The sequence below is a fragment of the Lissotriton vulgaris genome, chromosome 1_2, assembly GCF_964263255.1.
Source record: "Lissotriton vulgaris chromosome 1_2, aLisVul1.2, whole genome shotgun sequence".
Lineage (NCBI taxonomy): Eukaryota > Metazoa > Chordata > Amphibia > Caudata > Salamandridae > Lissotriton > Lissotriton vulgaris.
The window spans coordinates 93,042,766-93,062,007 of NC_141686.1; the positions used below are offsets into that span (position 1 = coordinate 93,042,766).

The 19,242-nt window shown below is 43.5% G+C and overlaps 1 protein-coding gene across 1 annotated transcript in view; it reads right to left on the minus strand.

Annotated features, from left to right (window-relative positions):
* LOC147733977 (adenosine deaminase 2-like) overlaps positions 1-19,242 on the minus strand; it is a 525,029-nt gene that overhangs the window by 81,410 nt on the left and 424,377 nt on the right. The window contains exon 8 of the mRNA XM_086952883.1: positions 4,255-4,412. Within this exon, the coding sequence (XP_086809009.1) occupies positions 4,255-4,412 (158 nt within the window). The remainder of the gene's footprint in view (positions 1-4,254; positions 4,413-19,242) is intronic.

Genomic DNA, 19,242 nt, shown 5'->3' on the forward strand with positions numbered 1-19,242 from the left:
AAAGAACCCTCCAGTCTCTGAGGTGGGGATGCGGACCCCTGGGGATGCTGCTCACACTCCCTCCCTCTCCTTTGAGACAGGGTGTTTGCCTGCACGCCCCCCACTACTCTGGGACCTGACTGCACCACTCTGCCCTTCTTCCCTCCCACGGGACCAGAAGATCTCTGAGTCACTGCTGGAATTCCCCCTTAGTGCCTCTTCCGACCCTTTGTCCCTTAACCAGAGGTCTGTCTCTGGTGCAAGGTCCTGGGAATCAAAGAGCTCGCACCCTAACAGGTGTTGTCGCAACTCTGGAAAATAATTACTGAGCCAGGGCTCCCTGGGGCCCAAATTGAGCAATGCCCTGAAATCATTCGCCAGGCTAACCATCACCCAATCATCCAGTGTGCGCATGTACACATTCACACCCTCACTGCAAGGACTGGATTCCAGTTTCTTGAAGTTCCTGAATTTCTGCCTGTACTGTTCAGGAGTGAGCCCATATCTGAGGCATAAAGCCTCCTTCATGTTGGTGTAGGTCAGGGTTCCTGCCCTCTGACTGATGAAAAAGTAAATACAATTACATATTTACTAACTCACATTAAAGAATTAATTAAATAGGCAAAAGAATCAGCAGATTTAAAGAAATTCAAAGCCAAATGGAGGCACAAAGAGGGAGGCAAGACACAAAAGAAAAAGACTGAAGTAGAGAAAGCATCAATGAACCTGAAATAGGAATGATTGTGTCAGTGTTTTCTTTGCGAGAAGTGCATGGCAGCGATCTGACCTCCTTGCATTTACAACAGATTTTTCAAAACTGAGAGAAGAACCAGATTAGTGGTATACCGAAGTGGATAGGTTAGTGAATATTTCTATGAGCTTTGGGTAGAATTGAAAACGTTGTTTGAAATTATAGTTTCAAAGGATTTGAGGGCTGAATGCAAAGCAGCCGTAACATGGCAAACAGAAAAGCCTCCAAGAGTATCTCCTCATAATAATTCAGCCGCTAATGCTAAGGAGTAGTACTAGGAAGTTGATCGCACATTTAACGCAAAAAGTTCTAGAAAGACAGGTGCATTGGTTAATTATGTTTAGAGCTACTCAGGGGCAAAAAAAGACTATACATGCACAATGCAGATTTTTAGAAAGTTTAGTGGAGTCAACGATCCGAAAAAGAAGGCATTAGCAATTTCGGATCAACCTTTGTGTTAGGACTGCCTCCTGAGCTCAGTTCTAATCTTCAGCAGAGTCTGATGTGTTGTTGGACTAAAAGTATTGATGGGGTACTGAAGTACGCAAAGTGCTGCAGTGACTGTTGCAAAGACAGTAGAAGGAAAAGCTTTTGATTGCACAGAAAAGCATTTTCAGAGGAGGGCTACACATTAGGCAATGGATTCTGGTCTTGATTTTGGTTTTGTTGGGATAGCAAATTCGGGTGCAATTTTTTGTATACAAGGTGTAGTTGGAATTGGTGTACAAGGGGAACAATGTTCAATATACACAAGTTGCAAATGTTGTTCCTCAGATCAGGCGTAGAGGATTTGTGGACTATTCTACTGCTAATTGTAATGCAAACATAAACATGTGGGGAAAAAAGTACTCCTTGTCAATTTTGTGGGCTACTTCAACACTAGAAATGTGAGTTTAGATACAATCCAGACCAAATTCAGAATTAGTTGCTCCCCAAATGCAGAAGAATGAAAATCAGAATGGGATGTTATAATCAGTGATTCCAGACAAAATTGCGCCTGTGCAAAACATGCAGAATCAACAGCAAAATATTATGTACATCACAACATATCAAAGTCTTTAGTGATAGGGTTCTATCCTTTAACTTCATGTAATACGGATCTCAATGTTCAGTCATTTAATATAGTTCAATAACCCGTGTGCAACTTAGATTCAGCTCTTTAATGCTTAAGTTAGCTTTCTATTCATGACTTAATTTGTGGAAACAATTCTCTGTGGGTAGTTGCAGATTCCAACAATACCTTCCGTTGCAAGCTGTTCGTCTCCAAAGTTTCTGCTATCATTAGTAGCAAGATTGTGGTTGCAACAGCAAAGTATCTCAATTATTTAGTAAGGATGCAGTGAATCATCATGAGATTAATACTTGATCTTTCAAGATGGCTTCTGCCATTCCAAACAAAGTCAGAGTTTGTGAGCCATAGGGAATGTATTTTTTTTGACAGTCACCATCCTATAGTGTTGAAATAAGATATTCTGCACACCCTTATATTTAACAAAAAAGGCCAACGTATAGAGCCAAATTTTTATGTAGTCAATACTTCATATGAACACTTTTTTTCCAAACATATTTGAATGATCCACATTTTGCACGGTTCTCTAGAAAAGCAGAGTCCACATCAATGTGTATCTTCAAAGGAAATATTTCTTTTATTTTCTTATTGACGGTAGATCCAAAATAAAAAGATTGCCAACACATGTTTCGTCTTCCCTTAGACTTTGTCAAGGCATGCGGCAAAATAAATGTGGACAAAACGTGTGCCCATTCCGTTCTTGGCACAACTACTGAAAGAGTATTCTTCAATAGGACCGTATTTATTTAAAAAAAATAAAATTGGATCATCAAATATATCTGTTGACTTGAAAGAACGTTAGTAATCTTCGTACCCAGAATTGCAGATAACACAACTTGTCCTTAATCATGCCACCTCGCTATAACGAGGCAGAGGGTAAACGTTCATTTTTCTATTGCCACCCAAATTTGAGTCCACCTTTAAAATATATAACATGAAACGCCACTCAAAATTTGTACGAGCAACGAGTGAAACCTTGACAAGTCCCAACTCTAAAAGCATCCAAAAGGAGAGCCGTATTCTCGGATACCACAACGCGCCCTTCCAGTCCAGCGCGTGAAGCCTCAACTATAATTTTATGTACACAACTTTATTGTTGTGTAAGTAGGCACTTTCGGGTAGTAGGTGTCAATAGGATATAACTTGCACCCCAACCACAGTGAAATCCTAATGCCAATGAAATTGCTTCACACTTTGATTTGTTCTGTGTCCGTTAGATGTGCGATTCCATCCCTGTCAAAGGGAACACTACTACCTGTTTCTGTTACCATCCTATAGTGAATTATCCAAAGGCACGAAGCCTTTCGTCAAGCCACTACAATGTTTCTTGTACAATTCTAGCTTTTCTTTCCCTTGACTGATGGTACTACAAGTCCATTCAAAGTATGATGCCCATGTACCAGCAGAGACGTGAGCCACAGGTTGTCAAAGGGCTGCACAAACATCTGCGACCCTTATGAAATGCAAACTGCGGGCTTGAACGTCTGTTGCACCTCGAGGGCACTTGTATAATATGTTCCAGCTTGTACTCCTGTTGAAACTCTTCTTACAATGGAGTTTTCTACTGGTCAGTAATGTAACTTCATTTAAATGTAGTTAGGAGATGAATGAGGTGCAGTGCAGAAGCATATGTAAGCCAAGGAAGGTTTTTGGTGGTTAATTTGGGTAAAATCAACATCTAGGTATGGACAAGGAGAATGGTTTGCCTCCTTTGTCTGAAAACAATAAAGGCCACTTTCATCTGTCCCAATTCACAACCATAAATAAGGGGCCACTCTAGACTCCAGCAATGTCGATCAATCTATGACAGACTGTACATAAGTCTTTTTTTAAAAAAATCACTTGTGTTGTACGAGCCTTCTTGTACACAGTCTTCAAAACATGAATGATCAAATATACCTTTTAAGCTTAATTTCATTGTGACAGCCACATGAGCCGTCACATTGCAGATGCTGAGTCCCTCTTTTCTCAGTCATAGAAAAAAGTAATTCATGTCCTTGATAGACACTCATTTAGGCTGGCTGGAGTGAAGTTGTATCTTGTAGACTGTTTTTACATAGTAAGAAAAGTTCAAAGGACCACCGAAAGAAAATGTTGTTCAGGCAGGATGAGTTGTAGTGCTTGCTGACACTAAACTGCTCCCTGTTGCTGGCCTGCAGTTTATGGGACTACTAGAGTGTAACAAAATCAGACAATCCCTGCAGGCAGGCAGTGCCAGTGAATACATGGGAAGAAAACTCTATAGGGGTAAAATACCGGTCAGGTGGCACCCCTACAAGGAGATAGGTATGTTAAATTCAAGTCAACACTGTATCATATTGAGAATCAGACATCCAGCGCGCCACCTGGACTTATGAACACTGTTATTTTACCTCCTAGGTGTCCTGCACTGATTAGTTCTTCCCACACATTACGCAATTTCATCATCTACTTCCCCGTTTTCTTATGGACCTACCTGGTTGGAGACTGGACAGATTTCTAAGGGGATATCCATCTTCCTGGAGAGTTCCAATGCCACTGGATGCTTTAAGATGGCAAATCCATGGCCTATGCGGGAGGTGTTCAGCAGTATTACATCAAGGACATTCCCATCAGTTGGTGTGCCTTGCCAATCTGTAGGGAAAGAGTCAAGAGAAATGAACTGAAAAAAAAATGGAACACATGGGAAATGAAATAAACGTGGGAAATAGAGGAGGATATATTAACATAAAAAAGAGATTAGAGGTACAAAAACAGAAGTAGAAAGAAATAGAGAAAAAAAGTGGAATACGTTAGGGAAAGCAGAAATACATAGGTAGAGCTGTAAAAGGAAAGAGTGGTTTATAGGTAGGCTTTCCGCTTTTCAGATTCTATTTGCTGTAGCCTGTTAATTCTGGTGGGGGTTTTCAGTGTATTCCACTGTTTTCAAAAGCATTATTGTAAACATCTGTTGTTATTAGTGTTTATTTATCTTTACTCTGTAAAAAAATCATGAGGATGATGTGTTTTTGGGCGGGAAACAAGAACACGAGAACAAAAAGAGAAATAATAGTCTGCAGATCACCAACTTAAGAGCAATATGGAACAGAGTTCGAGAGCGCCTCTTCAGGCTATGGGGTTTCGAGAAGGGGAAACAGCTGTCCTTCTAGCAGTCAAAAGTGGAATTCTCGTTACGGATGAGAGCGTTCTAGGAAGAGGGCTTTGAGTAGTGTCTTGAATTTCGGGAAGGAGGTGGTCATATGATATGGGGGGGATGGAGTTCCAGATCTTGGGAGCATTTCCCGCAAAGGATTTATTTGAGGTTTTGTGTTTCCGTGATTTCAGTGGAATGAGAAGAAGCGTGTTGGAACTTCTGAGGTTCCAGGACTGACCGGCCCTTTTGAGTTTGGCGGCCAGATATTCTGGTTTGCCTGTGTGCAGGGCTTTGTGCGTGAGGCAAGCTGTACGGAAGCTGGGTCGTTGGTCGATAGGAAGCCACTTCAGTTCCTTGAGTGCCGGAGAGATGTGCTCGTATTTCTTCATTCCTGTGACCATTCTTGCTGCGGCGTTGAGGGTAGTGATAAGAGGACCTAGGTGAGATGTTGCTGTCCCGGTCAGTGCTGCGATACCACAGTAAATTTTGGAGAGCACCAATGCCTGAGTGGTCAGTTTAAAATCTTTCTGGGGAGGAAGGGTTTTATTTTGTGGAGCAGTTTCAGATTTAGGAAAGCACTTTTGGCGGTTTCTGAGATGTGTTTTTTCATGTCCAATTTGGGGTCGAGGCTAATCCCTAGGGATTTCACTGAATCCGTTGGCGTAAGGGCACCATTGAGGGCGTCTATGGCTTTGAGCCATTCTACGATTTGGGGGTTTTCTTCTCTATTAGAGAAGAGGAGCACTTCAGTTTTCTCTTGGTTGAGTTTGAGGTGGTTGGTTGAGAGCCAATGTTGGACCTCAATGTGCGTGACATTAAGTCTGTGAATGTCAGCGATCGAGGTGGATTCCAGATAAAGTTGTGTGTTGTCCACCTAGAGGTGGAAGGGGATGTTGCAGTTCCTTTCAAGTGTGGTGAGGGGTTCCATGTAGATATTGAAAAGTTGTGGGGAGAGTACTGACCCTTGTGGAACTCCTCTGCTAACGGGAAGGGGATCCGACTCAAAGTTATTCATTTTTTTTTTGTGTGCGGTTGTGAAAAAAGGAGGAGAACCATTTTAGAACCGTCTTTTCAATACCCGCTCTCTCTTGGAGGACTTTGAGGAGCAGGGTGTGGTCAACTGTGTCGAATGCGGCCAAAAGGTCTAGAAGGATGAGGAGGCTACATTGGTCAGAGTCAAGTGACATGTGAAGATCGTCTAAGACATTTAAGATTGCGGTTTCAGTGCTGCAGCCCTTTCTGAATCCTGATTGGTGTGGGTCTAGTAGTTTGATGTTCTCTAGGTGTTGGGTTAACTGTGGAAAAACACATCTTTCTAGAATTTTGGATAAGAGAGGAAGGTTCGATACCGGTCTAAAGTTGTTCATGTCCTGCAGTAGCGGCGTGACTTGTCCTATTTTGAGGTAGTCTCGAATGGTTCCCGCGCTCAGTGAGCTGTTGATAATCTTGCACCAAATTGGGGCTAGTGTAAGCTTCAGGTCTTTAGTCAGTCTTGTGGGTGGCTGATCGAGGGAATGGGAAGAGGGTTTAGGGGTGGCGACCAGATTGCTTATCACTTCTTCCTTGACGGGACGGAAGGATGACCAGCGAGTAGACGTGATCACTGGGGTATTGCTATTTGCTGCTGGTGTCGGGATCTCCATGAGGGTGGAGGGCTTAGTGCTGAGCAATCGATCAATTTTGGCGATTTTTTTCGTTGAAAAAACTGACCAAGTTGTCACAGTGGATTGTGGATGCCACCATGTTGGCTGTCGCTGGTTTGGATGTTTGGCTCTTAATGATGTTAAAGAGTTCTTTGGGGCGGTTTTTAGCATTGTCTAAGGCGGTGAAGCAGGGATTCCGTTCTCTTATAGAACTGTGCATAGAGATCCGGAACCTCAGTGAATTAGGGTGACCCAAAACTCACCTCAGTATCCAAAATCCCCTTACCGAGCTAGCTACAGTGTCTCATTGGTCATAACAAACTCCCAATGACTTAGACAAACCAGAACATGAACTTAGGTTACCTCAGGTATCGTGGAACACATGAACACTCTTTCGCTCTATAATCATTTCAAACCAGAACGTGGAGTAAAAGAGGACACGTGCACATTTGAAATATTTATTATTCAATGCAAGGTTCTCAAACGCAGTATCTTATATAATACAAGAAGACATATTATAAGAATCAGAGTTATCAGCATAGTTACTAGTCTATAATAAGCAAACGGTGATAGCATATTATAGTGCAAAAATCAATAGAAATTTATAACACCTATTTCTCGCACTCCCTATTTAGCATACTATATTATATCTAAGAAGGTCTCATTTGGGTTTTAGCAGGGCGGGTCCATACCTCTAAATGTCAGGAGGAGAGGATCATATCATCTGCTACCAGCTCTCTGCATGCGAAGCATCATCAAGTGTGTTTTTGCATTCTCAGTAACTCTATCTTAAACCCGCTTAGAGCCCAATGTTGGCAGCAACTGTATTTGTGTTATGTCTAGTGGTGCGAGGATCAGACCTTCCAGCAACCTTGTGTTAAGTTATTCTTAGAGGGTTCAGCACTCACTGTTCAGACAGTGTACCAAGCATGACTGATATCATAGTAATAACATATTATTCTCAAATAAATCACATCTTTCGTCTAGGTTGAAAGCTACAATAACAATTATGTGTTGTGTCGTGTGCAAACTAAAGCCGAAGGAAAATATGTTGTTTAAACACTTAATAAACTCATGCTAACTTAACACAGTATATAGAAAAGCAGCATCTATATGACAGCGGAACAGAAGAAAGTTGTCTTTTTGCTCTTGATGAGATCATTGTACTTTCTGCGTGCTGCCTGGAGTTGATCCCGATGGAGGGAGGAGGGGTTATTCCTCCAGGTTCTTTCTAGGGTTCTGAGGTGTCTTCTTTCCTCATTTATGTCTGTGTTGAACCAGGACCTGGAGGGGGTGCTTCTGGGTTTTTTTAGTTTCAAGGGAGCCAGCCGGTCCAAGGTGAGCGCCAGTTTGGAATGATAGAGCGAGGTGAGATCAGTGGTTGAGAGGTGCTTTGCCATGTTTGGGAGGAGCGTGCTTAGTCCTTCTTCTAATTTGTCTAGGGGGACTCAGGAAGTGTTCCTGACCCATTTAGGAGAGGCCTAAAAAGGTGGTTGGGAAAGGGCCGGTTGAAAAAGTATGATGTGGTTGCCGGACCAGTCCACGGGGATGATGTAGTCAATAGTGATTTAATTTTTGTCCCCGATGATTGCATCCAGGATCGCTCCTCTATTGTGTGTTTCCTCTGAGCAGTGTTGGATCATATTGTTGTCTAGCAGGAGGCTGTTGAGAGATTGGATGAGCGGGTTTTTTGTTTTGGTCCATCTTAGGTTAAGGTCGCCCAGAATTATGCTGTTGTCGCTGTTGAGTGCGATTGGGTGATCAGGTCTGACAGCTGAGCACCAAATTCGATGGAGTTGCCTGGAGAGTGGTATAGGAGGTGGCATTGTAGTGAACTGTTTGTGGGCGATTTGATGGTGACCGAAAGGCATTCGAATGAGTTAAAAAGGCAGGAGGGACTTTCTAAGATGGAGATGTCACTTTTGCGAATAATTGCTATGCCGCCACCTTTGTGCTCGGGTCTATCTTTGTGGAGAATTGAGAAACAGGGCGGCCGCAGCGGGTTCATATTGGGGTAGGACAGGGTGTTCAGCCAGGTTTCCGTGATGAAAGCTACATCCAGGTCATGGGAGAGGATGGCTTCTGCTATTTCTGTTGCTTGTTTCACAGCAGACCTGCTGTTGATAAGCATACAGTTAATGGAAGGTTCATCTTTTGTTTTCGGATTGCCAGGCTGGGCTCTGGGTATGGAGGATAGGTACGCTGGGGGTCTGGTCACTGGCTGTTCGGTGGGGAGAGTCCCTACCCAATCCAGTACTGACTTGGATCAAGGAGATGCGAGTAGAGTTTAACGGCGGAGCCTGAGCTAGCTGGTTATTGGGGTGTTCGTATGATGAGGCAAGTGCGGTCGCTTCCTAGGGGGAGAGGATGGGATTTGTTCTTCTGGGTCTGTCTGCTTGTGACTCATTCCCGGGTTTGGTGAGTGATGGCTGAGAACCTGGGGGGTCAGAGTCCGGTTGGGGGGAGGTGAGTCATTCCTTCTGGGAAGCGGTGGGATGGGGGTGTTGCGGAGTGAGGGGTGGGCAAATGGATTTTCCCTAGGGATGATAAGGTTTCCTTCAGGCCATGAATCAGGGTTCCGAGCTGCGCTTCCAGAAAATCAAGGTGTTGCGTCAGCTTGTGTGAGGGGTGAGATGGGGAGGATGGGTGGAGCTGAGAGCTCTGGGTGAGGGGCTGCAGGTCATGTCAGTTCTGGTGGGGTTTAGAGGAGGAGGGGGTGCTGACTCTGGCTTAGAGTTCAACTGTGGAAAGGTAGAAGGGGGAGGGGTGATGTGGCCCAGTTGGGGATGGGAGTAGAGTTCCTCTCTGGAGGGTGGCTGAGTACTTGTAGAGTAGGGGTTAGCGGGGGGCTGTGAATCGGATTTGCTTGGGAGTCTGGATTCTCTTTGGACGGGTGACTGTGGTCTAGGAGTGCTTCGGGTGATGGCGGATGGGGGCTGAGGCTCAGTTGAGGTCGGGAGGGGGGCTGAATTCTGGGAGGATGGGTGAGATGGGAGGTGGGGGGGTTGGGTGATAGGAGGAGCTATGGATGAGGGAGACGCGGGCTAGTGGATTGACGAAACACGGGGGATGGGATCGCTGCTCTGGCGTAAGCGTGATCAGATGATTAGATGAATGTAAGGAACTGCTGGGGGGGAGTCTTCAAAAGGTGTGAGTTGTGAGAAGTTGCTGACTTTAGTGCGGGGCAGAGAGAGTCGAAGAACTCGAGGTTCTCAACTTTAGCCAGATTTAGGATGGTACCGTTCTCAAAAATGGTAATGGAAATGTCTCCGGTCAGGGACTGTTGTTTCAGGGGGGAGATTGTTAGTTTACGGTTGTGGTCTGTGATGGTGGTTTTGGAGACGGGGAGGTGTGAGTTGAAGATAGTGACCCAGAGATCGGGTCTGTTGGTATGGAAAATGAAGTCCATTTTCCTCTCCCCTCAAGATAAGCAGTGGTAAGTGTCAACAACTAGTGTTGTGATTTTGTAATATGTTACTGAATTGTAATTATTTTGTGAATATGAAAAGGCCTTTTTGTGGTCACAAACAGCCCTATTCCGTGAAATTGGCCCTTTGCAAACACAAAAGCCCTCACACAAAAAATGTATTGTGGCATATCCATCACTTAACAGTGTCTCCTTATTTGTGGGCAGAACTGTAGTTATATCACAAGAAATGGCTTAGTTCTATTTTGGTTCATGACCTTCAGGTACCATTCACAGGGAAATCAGCCATTTTAGATAATGTTATATATAGTGTGTAAATCCTTTAATGTTCAGTCGATTGAAACCTTAATAAAAATACATCTGCACAGAAAGACAAAAATAATTTAAAACAAACTATTTTGTTTACAAAACCATGACAAACAGTTGCAAAACATAATGAATTAAAAACCTCAAATTCCTCTGAGTGAGGGAGTGGTTAAAATATTGGATAAAGTGTAAAGAACACCAGACATCTATTGTGCAGTTGATTCAAGTATAGAGTGATAACAGGTAAAGAGAGCAAAGGAGAAAGTGCATGCAGAGTGCAGAGGCAGCGAACAGCTATGCCATAACTGATGCAAGTAGTAAAGTAGCAGAAAGATAAAAAAGAAGTGCAGGCCAAAGTGCAGTGTTCTCAAGCGCAGTATCTTGGCTAATACAAGCAAACATATTATAAGCAACAAGGTTATCAGCATAGTTAAAAGTCCATAAAATACAAAGGGTGAAAGCATGTTAAAATGCTAAAGGGAAAAGGTCTAAATCGAACCTCAGTCTTATACTCCCTTGCTAGTATATTATATTATATTATATTATATTATATTATATTATATTATAGAAGGTCTCCTAGGGTTTTAGAAGGGCGGCCCCATACCTCTGGTCTTAGTAGAAAGGGATCACATCGTCTTCTACACCAACTCTCTGCATGCGGATATTCATCAAGTGTGTGTGCATGCTCTGAGCAGTGCATTTTTAAACGCGCCAAAACCCAGAGTTGGCCACAGCTGCCTATGTGTTATGTCTAAGACGTGCGCTGATCAGACCGAACAACAACCGCTGTGTTGAAATAACCTTGAAGGCCTCGGCACTCACTGTTCAGACATAGCTTACCAAGCAAAGCTGATACTATAGGAAAACATATTATTCTCGTGTAAAGCAAAATATTCTACTAGGCTCAAAGCATTAATAACAATATCTGCCGTGCGCAAAAGCAGCAGAGAGGTAAAATGGTGTTTAAACTCCTAATAAGCTCATGCTAACTTAACACAGTGTAAAGGTAAAGCCTATCTACATGACACCCTCCCTTGATCCTTAGCACGGATAAGATAAGATAAGATAAGGGGCAAATTTGTGAAGGCAGAGTTCAAGAACAATAGTCACTTCTGAATTAATACAAAAATGTGAACAAAAAGTTGGAGTTCGGTAAAAGTTCAACTTTTAATTCAAAATGTAGCCATTGGGCATAATAAAGTCAATATGCCTTGGTAGGAAAACATTATTCCGTGTCGAATATAGAAGAGAGAGTCAAAAACACATCTCATCCCAGAAACAAGTATGCAGCAACAGCCTCCAACAGGAAGTCACTGTTCTCAGAAAACAACTCGGCCATCCAATTTAACAAATCAAAAGAACATACATGTTCCTCAATTACTGGAGCCTCTAGCACCATCAGAGGACAACTCGGTGGGTTCTCAATGAAGCTGTGTCCCAAGAAATCTTGCGCCGCTGCGAACACATTCCAACGACCCAGTACTCCATGCATCGCTGCAATGGCCATAATCCCTCCATCAGAACAAAACAATTCATGAGCAACTAAGGGGCTCATAAATTGATTATAATCCGCATCGGGAGACACCGTTTGCAGAGACACAAATCCAGGGCCCATTCGAAGTCGCAACTCAGGCAATGAAAGACAGGCTGTACGCATGTAAAGTAGGAAAATCGAAATGCTAATCCATAAGCTGCACTCAATGTAACAAGAGGCAGCGCTCCATAGTACTCAAGCATTCGGGCGCAAAGCAGCCCCAGCCGAGACAGCTCTCCTTGTAACACAGGATGTGCATCCATTTTGAAACAAGCAAAACAGCAAAAGCACACCAGCAGCCAGAGCCAGAGCCAGCAGTAAGGGAAATCCACCAAACAGGCTGGAAAAAAAGGAACGAAAGAATGCTGGAAATACACCAAATATAGTTTGAAAAGAAGTCACAAGGCCACTCCTTACAACTTTAAAAAAGTAAGCCAGCCCAGTGGTGGAGGACGCATTAAAGATAGTGTGAATTAACTCACCAAAATGCAAGGGCAAATCAGTATTCAATAAAGCATGCACTTCTGTGCGGGTGTTAGCCACGTGAAGGACGAATGTTTCACGCGCAGATGTGAGGGCAACCTCCTTTTGGGACAATAGAGCTCTTATGCGACTCATCTTGTTGAACTCTGCTTTCAAGGTCGGAATCTTAGGCCAGATGGAAACATCAAGTTTCCCATGCGGGGGAAGATACATTACATTTTTACAGCAAACCACCCGCTCACTAACGGTAACGACATAAGCTATTCCTTTTATTAACCCACAGCAATCTTCATTGTTTAAAAGTAAATAACTCCCATTTGCCAGTAATGTGATTGTATAATGATAGCAGGCACAGGTGTACCTTTTAAAATACAGGCTAAATTAGGCTCATTCTGATTACAAGAGCCATGTAATTGGATATGTCTAAGCATCAATAAGTGATCTGGTGTTTCAGTGCATTCTTCACCATTCAAATAAACTTCCTTACCTTCCCTAAGGCATCTATAAGTAAATGGAAGCGACCAAGCTTCATGGAGATAAGAACTTCTAAAAGGCTCGTATCTACCAATTGCAAGGTACTTCATACATCTCTCAAATTTGAAAAGAGGAAATCTCTGCCTTGCTTTTAAAATCCTGAAACTCTCCTCCCCACCGATGTTATGTCCACTGCTTTCACCCTACGTCCCTCGGCGCTCCTTCCGGTCAGAAGGTAATAACTTGGCCACTATCCCCCGCAACAAGTTAAGCCGAATGGGCGGTCGCTCGTTTGGATACTTAGCTGCCAAACTTTAGAATGGACTTCCAGCTCAAATCCGCGAAATTAACGACCTTTTATCCTTTCGTAAAGCCATTAAAACCCACCTTTTTAACTAGTTATGTTATGTACACTTCTGGACATCCCCATAATTCCATCTTGATGTCCCCTGGACATTGGCAGCTAGCGCAGGGACGCCCCTTGGCTGGGGCAGCCATGCGCTATATAAGCACCTCTAACATAACATAACATTATTAACCCATGGATAAGCCACGTATCAGTGTTAGCTTCTGCCAAAGAAAAAAGTAAAGGTTCCAACCTTTCAATGTGTAACATAGAAAAAGATGCATCCTTCATCGACGGTAAACGCTGCTTGTCAGTCAAATTAAATGGAGCAAACAATGATGACGCATTCATGTAATGCCATGGCACTTTCGCACACAGAAAGATACAACGTTCCCCGGGGAGAATACTACAGTGTGGAGAAGGAGAAGACGTGCAGACTCAAGGAACTGGGAAGGTTCCCTTGTCGGAACTAGAGAGCCTCACACACCCAGAGCGTTAGGTGTGAAACACACCCTGACTGTAGGAAAAAAAAATGCCATGGCACTTTGCCAGCCTTAAGGGTCTGCAAGGTCCATGCAAACTGCATAATGGAACGCAATTGATTTTGACCATGATACAGTACAGACACTTCACCTTGCACAATGTCAACAACAGATGATTCAATATTGTCTAATGTGTAAATGCGGGATGAGAGAGTGTTTATGTTATTATCAACAACTGCTAGCACTTTTTCCAAATTGGCTTGATCTATAGCTCTAAGGCGGGTAGCGGCCTCAATCTGGGATGTTTTCCAGAATTTGTTATAAACAGCATATATCCATCTTTTAGATCTGCCGTTAGCCGGGCCCTTTATAAAATCATTCAGATCAACATCGTCAGTCAGTTTAGACAAATGTAGCTTAACCAATGCCAGGGTAGACTGTCTGAGCCCTTTCTTACATAATTTGCCTACAGAATAGGTAGTCACAGAATGGCCACTTTCAAAACGGGGATCTACTCTGACCTGTGTAAAGCCATGAGCCAAACCCAGAAAACGCTGCTGGCAAGAGTCAGCACTTCTGTGCCAGAGCAACCAGCTTTTGGGATCCAAACTGGATATGTTAAAGGAAGAATTTAACAACAGAGTTTGTAAATCTCTTATTGAAAATTTAGTAGCATTACTCCAACCGGAATATTCTTCTAAGTCAGGAAAAGAAGGAGCATTTAATTTTTTAGTAGTAGCCAATCCAAAGCATGTTGTCTGTGAAATTGTAGAATTCAAAAACAACATATGGTTTGGGATGATGCATGCACGGTGCAAAGCCTCAGTGCCTTGCACATGCCAGCTTTTAGAACCCCAAACTGATTTAAGGTCAATGGTATCCTTCCACAACTCGTAGCCTCCAACAGCCAACTGGTCTAGAAAGGACTTCGAATACAATAATTTAGTATCGGTAAGTCTAACTTTGGATGTGGACTTTTCAGTCATTTTAAAATAAAATGCATTGGGATTAGACTGAATAAAATCGGTAATGTAAGTGAACCTTTTCAAAAAGGAAGCAGAACTGCCTTGTATAGGATCTGGACAATGCTCCCATTGCGTATAATTAACATTGTTCCTCCAGGTATTAGTTTTATGCAAGAAGTGATTGCCAAAATGTTGGTAACAATATAAATCACCATAATTAGCAGACTCCAAATACAAATCTTCAGCATCAAAGACAGCATAATATTTCAAATCAGAAAACAATGATTCTACGGCCTGAACATCCCAATCATCAGAACGTATATTTTGTTTAACTACATCCCCCATAGAAACTCTAAGCACATTAGGGACATTTATAACCTCAGTGGGCCCATGGGTTTGAAATCGAACAGCATCCCATACAATCCCATCTAAGACAGGACAAGCAGTGATGTTAACAAAAGCCAAGTCTCTCTTCAATCTATGTGATGAGGAATGGGGAGCCAGGGTTCCATTGATATGTTGAATGTATGTTCTCTCCTCGACATAGTGTCCATTGACCAGACGGAAAAAATAAAACGCAAAACCAATTGACATAAAAAGGTAAATTGAAAAAAGCACCAGCCAAATATAGGTCCAAGGGGGAATCAAAAAATGTTTCTTAAACAGTGTTACATAAACAGAAATCCTTGAAGGCTTCCTAGATGTGTGGGAATCAGTGTCAAATGAAAATCTGGATTCTGTAGCCAAGCGAGTTTGCAAATCAGGCATCGATAAGTCAGCTGTAATGTAATGTAATGTAAGGAGGCTTTTGTATAGCGCATGCTATCACTCCAAGGAGCATCTTGGCGCTGTTTGTCCCCCAGCATAGAAAAGGGAGCGTAAGCTGGAACAACTAAAGAGATTTAGGCATTACACCAATTCCTTACAGGCCGCGTCGGAGAGCGTAAAAACCCAAGTTTTTAGGGCTTTCCTAAACAGAGATTCTGTTGAGATTTGACGAAGTGCGAGAGGAAGTTTATTCCAGGCTCTAGAGCCTAAAACTGCAATGGATTTTCCCCCTTTGGTCGCTAGTTTGAATTTTGGGACCACTAGTAAGTTGAGGTGGGAAGATCTCAAATTTCGGGATGGGCGATGTCGTTTGAAGATGTTGGACAGATATCTAGGTCCTTTTGCGTGATAGGCTCTAAAGGTAATAGTCAAGATTTTGAACAGCACGCGCTTGTGGATGGGCAGCCAGTGGAGGGTACGAAGTGCTGCAGAGGCCGATGATTTCCTAGGCCAGCCCAGGACAAGACGGGCGGCGGCATGCTGGACCATCTGCAACTTGTGGAGCACGGTCTTGTTGGCTCCAGCATATAGACTGTTGCAGTAGTTCAGTCTTGATGTGATAAGTGCCACCGCCACCGTCTTTCTCGTGGACAAAGGAAGGAGGTCGAAAAACTTCCTTAGCATTCGGATGATATGAAAGCAGGAGCTTGCTACCCCAATGGCTTGTTGCTTGAATGATAGGGTATTATCGAACTTGATACCTAAATTGCGGGCAGAGGAGATGGTGTTTGGGGGAGCTTCCGCACCTTCAGGCCACCACTGCTTAGGGGAGAAAAGATTTTGCGAGCCGAATGGAAGTATTTCTGTTTTACCAGAATTACATTTCAAGTGGTTGATCTTCATCCATTCGAACGTCGCAGTTAAGCATGATTTGAAATTTTCTTCTGCTCGTGGAGACTCCCTGTCAAGTACCAGAATGAGCTGTGTATCGTCAGCGTAGGAAATAGTGCTGATCTGATACGAAGAGATTAACTCGATCAGGGGTACCATATAGAGATTGAAAAGTAGTGGGCTCAAAGTAGAGCCCTGTGGTACCCCTGTTGTAATCGATTTTTCCTCAGATCTGTATTGGCCCAGCACAGTGATTTGTCGTCTGTGGCTCAGGAAATTTTGAAACCATTCAAGCACTACTCCACCTATCCCTGCGCTCTGGAGACGGTCAATCAGAATGGTGTGGGAGACCGTATCGAAGGCCGCCGATAGATCGAGTAATATCAAGGCGGTCTTTTTTCCAGAGTCCATAGCGGAGCGCAGGGATTCAGTGGAGAATAAGAGTGCCGATTCGGTTGAGTGTTTAGACCTGAAACCCGACTGATTCGGATGCAGGACATTGTTATCTTCCAGATAAGTGGTAAGTTGGTTATTAACGAATGACTCAGTCAATTTGGATAACAGTGGCAGTAGTGAGATAGGCCTTAGGTTGGTGAGGGTGGTAGGGTCGGGTAGAGGTTTTTTTTGAAGGGGTTTAACCGCGGCTAATTTCCAATCTGATGGAATCTCTGCTGTTGCTAATGAAGAATTGATGATGCCATTCACTATGGGATTTACCTCATTTACCAAAGCTTTTAAAAACATAGGCGGACAAGGGTCAAATGGTGATCCAGACTTACTAGATAGGATGGCCTGACGTGATTCCTCCAAGGAAATGGGGGCAAAAACATTGAAAAGAGGCTTAGATGGATCATTTATTCCATTTGCTTCTGTAGATTGGCTTTCCCGAGAGGATGAATTTAAGGTTGGAGGTGGAAAATCCTTAACAATGGCTTGAATTTTATTGTCGAAATAGTCTGAGATAGAATTACACAATGTTAGCGAAGGTGGGATATCCTGGGCAAGAGCTTTAGGATCAGTGAAACTATTTACAATCTTGAATATTTCTTTCTGATTGTTTCCCGAAGATGCAATGGCCTCTGAAAAGTGGGCTTTTTTTGCTAATTTAATGGCGATATGATAGTGTTTACGCGCTGCTTTATAGATTTTCTGGTCATCTTCTGAGTATTTTCTGCGCCATCTGCGCTCTAATGCTCTCACTTTGCCTAGTTCACTCTTCAGAGTGGAAGAAAACCAGGGGGCACTTCCTTTGATTTTGTTACTCATGGGGGTCATTTTCTTCAGCAGATCTTGTTTGTTACTAAAAGATGTGATCCAGTTGCAGAAATGTTGATTGTCAGTTGTGGTATGGCCGGATAGAATAGGTTTGGTCTCTGTTACATTAGTTAAGAGATTTGGTTGGGCGAGGACTTTTTTCCAATCAGGTTTTGTTTCTCCTGTTCTTATTTTGGTGTGTCTATGGGTATTTAGAGGTGAGTTAAAAGTTACCTCGAAAGGAATAAGTTTATGGTCAGACCAAGTTTGAACTAAAGGGGAAGTACAGGTCAGCAGATTCATATTTGAGCAAATACAGTCAAGAATGTGACCTGCGCTATGCGTGGCTTCTTTGTTTAACAGCGTGAGACCAAGAACATTGATGATATCCATAATACCCATTACTCCTGGATCGCTAAGTGAGTCGAGGTGAAAATTTAAATCCCCTAATAGAGTAAAGTTAGCAGCTCTAAGAGTGAGATTGCTGAGTGCGTCCCCTATGCTCTCTAAAAAATCTTGGGGTTGCCCCGGGGGGCGATATATCAAGGCTCCCGAAAAAGACAGGGAGTTATGAATATTTAAACAAAATGCCATGGCCTCAGCTCCCTTTATATCAGCTAGTTCATAAGTAGTGCAGGTCATGGTGTTTCGGTGGATAATCGCCAAGCCCCCTCCCCTTTGGTCAGGTCTATCAAGACGCTGGATTTGAAATCCTTCAGGGAGGGCTACCACTATATCAGGGGTGCACCAGGATTTTAGCCACGTTTCGGTTATAAAAAGCCAGTCCAAATTCATCTCAGTAATCAAATCATAGATGTGCTGTGCATTTTTACACATAGATCTGGCATTGATGAGCCCCCCTCGTAGAGTGGTGTATTTAGTTTTATTTTTATAGTTATGAGTTGGTTCTGGCCAGAATGTTGTCTTACAGTGTTGGCAGTGAATGGGACCATACCATGTATCTGGTTTAACAACGTCATGGCAATGTGGCGAGGGTCTGTTTAAGGATAGAAGAAACGCTCGAGACATACCTAAATCTGTATTGGATAGACTATTTCCCGTGGCCCTTGGCGCTTCCTTAGCGCTGACGGGCGCAGACGGGCATGACTCTGGCATGACTCTGGCATGACTCTGGCATGACTCAGGCGTGAGTCCGGCGCGTCCGCCCGTCGCGTCCGCTACGCGGAAAGTGAAGGTCTCTTTTTATGATGAACTAGAGCGAGTCACAGCGCGTCTCACCCCCAAGATGGCCGCCGCGTTTTCCTTTGCCTACTCGGGACCTACTCTCAGCGTCAATGCTCAGCTGAGAGCGGCCCGAGTAGCGGAGGCGGTAAGAGAGGCTTCAAAAAGCAATTACTGATACTCCCAATGCAAGTTTAGAAATAACCACTGCCTATTACATCAAGCAGGGTACAGCGAGAATTACGTTAAAAACAAGGCAAGAAGGGATAGTGTGGAGAACCTCCCGGCTTCCGCCTCAGGAGGGAGAAAGGTGCTCTGGCTTACAAACACACGCCGAGCCTAGATCAGCCCTTTTATGAAGAACTAGAGCGCGTCACAGCGCATCTCACCCCCAAGATGGCCGCCGCGTTTTCCTTTGCCTACTCGGGACCTACTCTCAGCGTCAATGCTCAGCTGAGAGCGGCCCGAGTAGCGGAGGCGGTAAGAGAGGCTTCAAAACACAATTACTGATACTCCCAATGCAAGTTTAAAAATAACCACTGCCTATTACATCAAGCAGGGTACAGCGAGAATTAC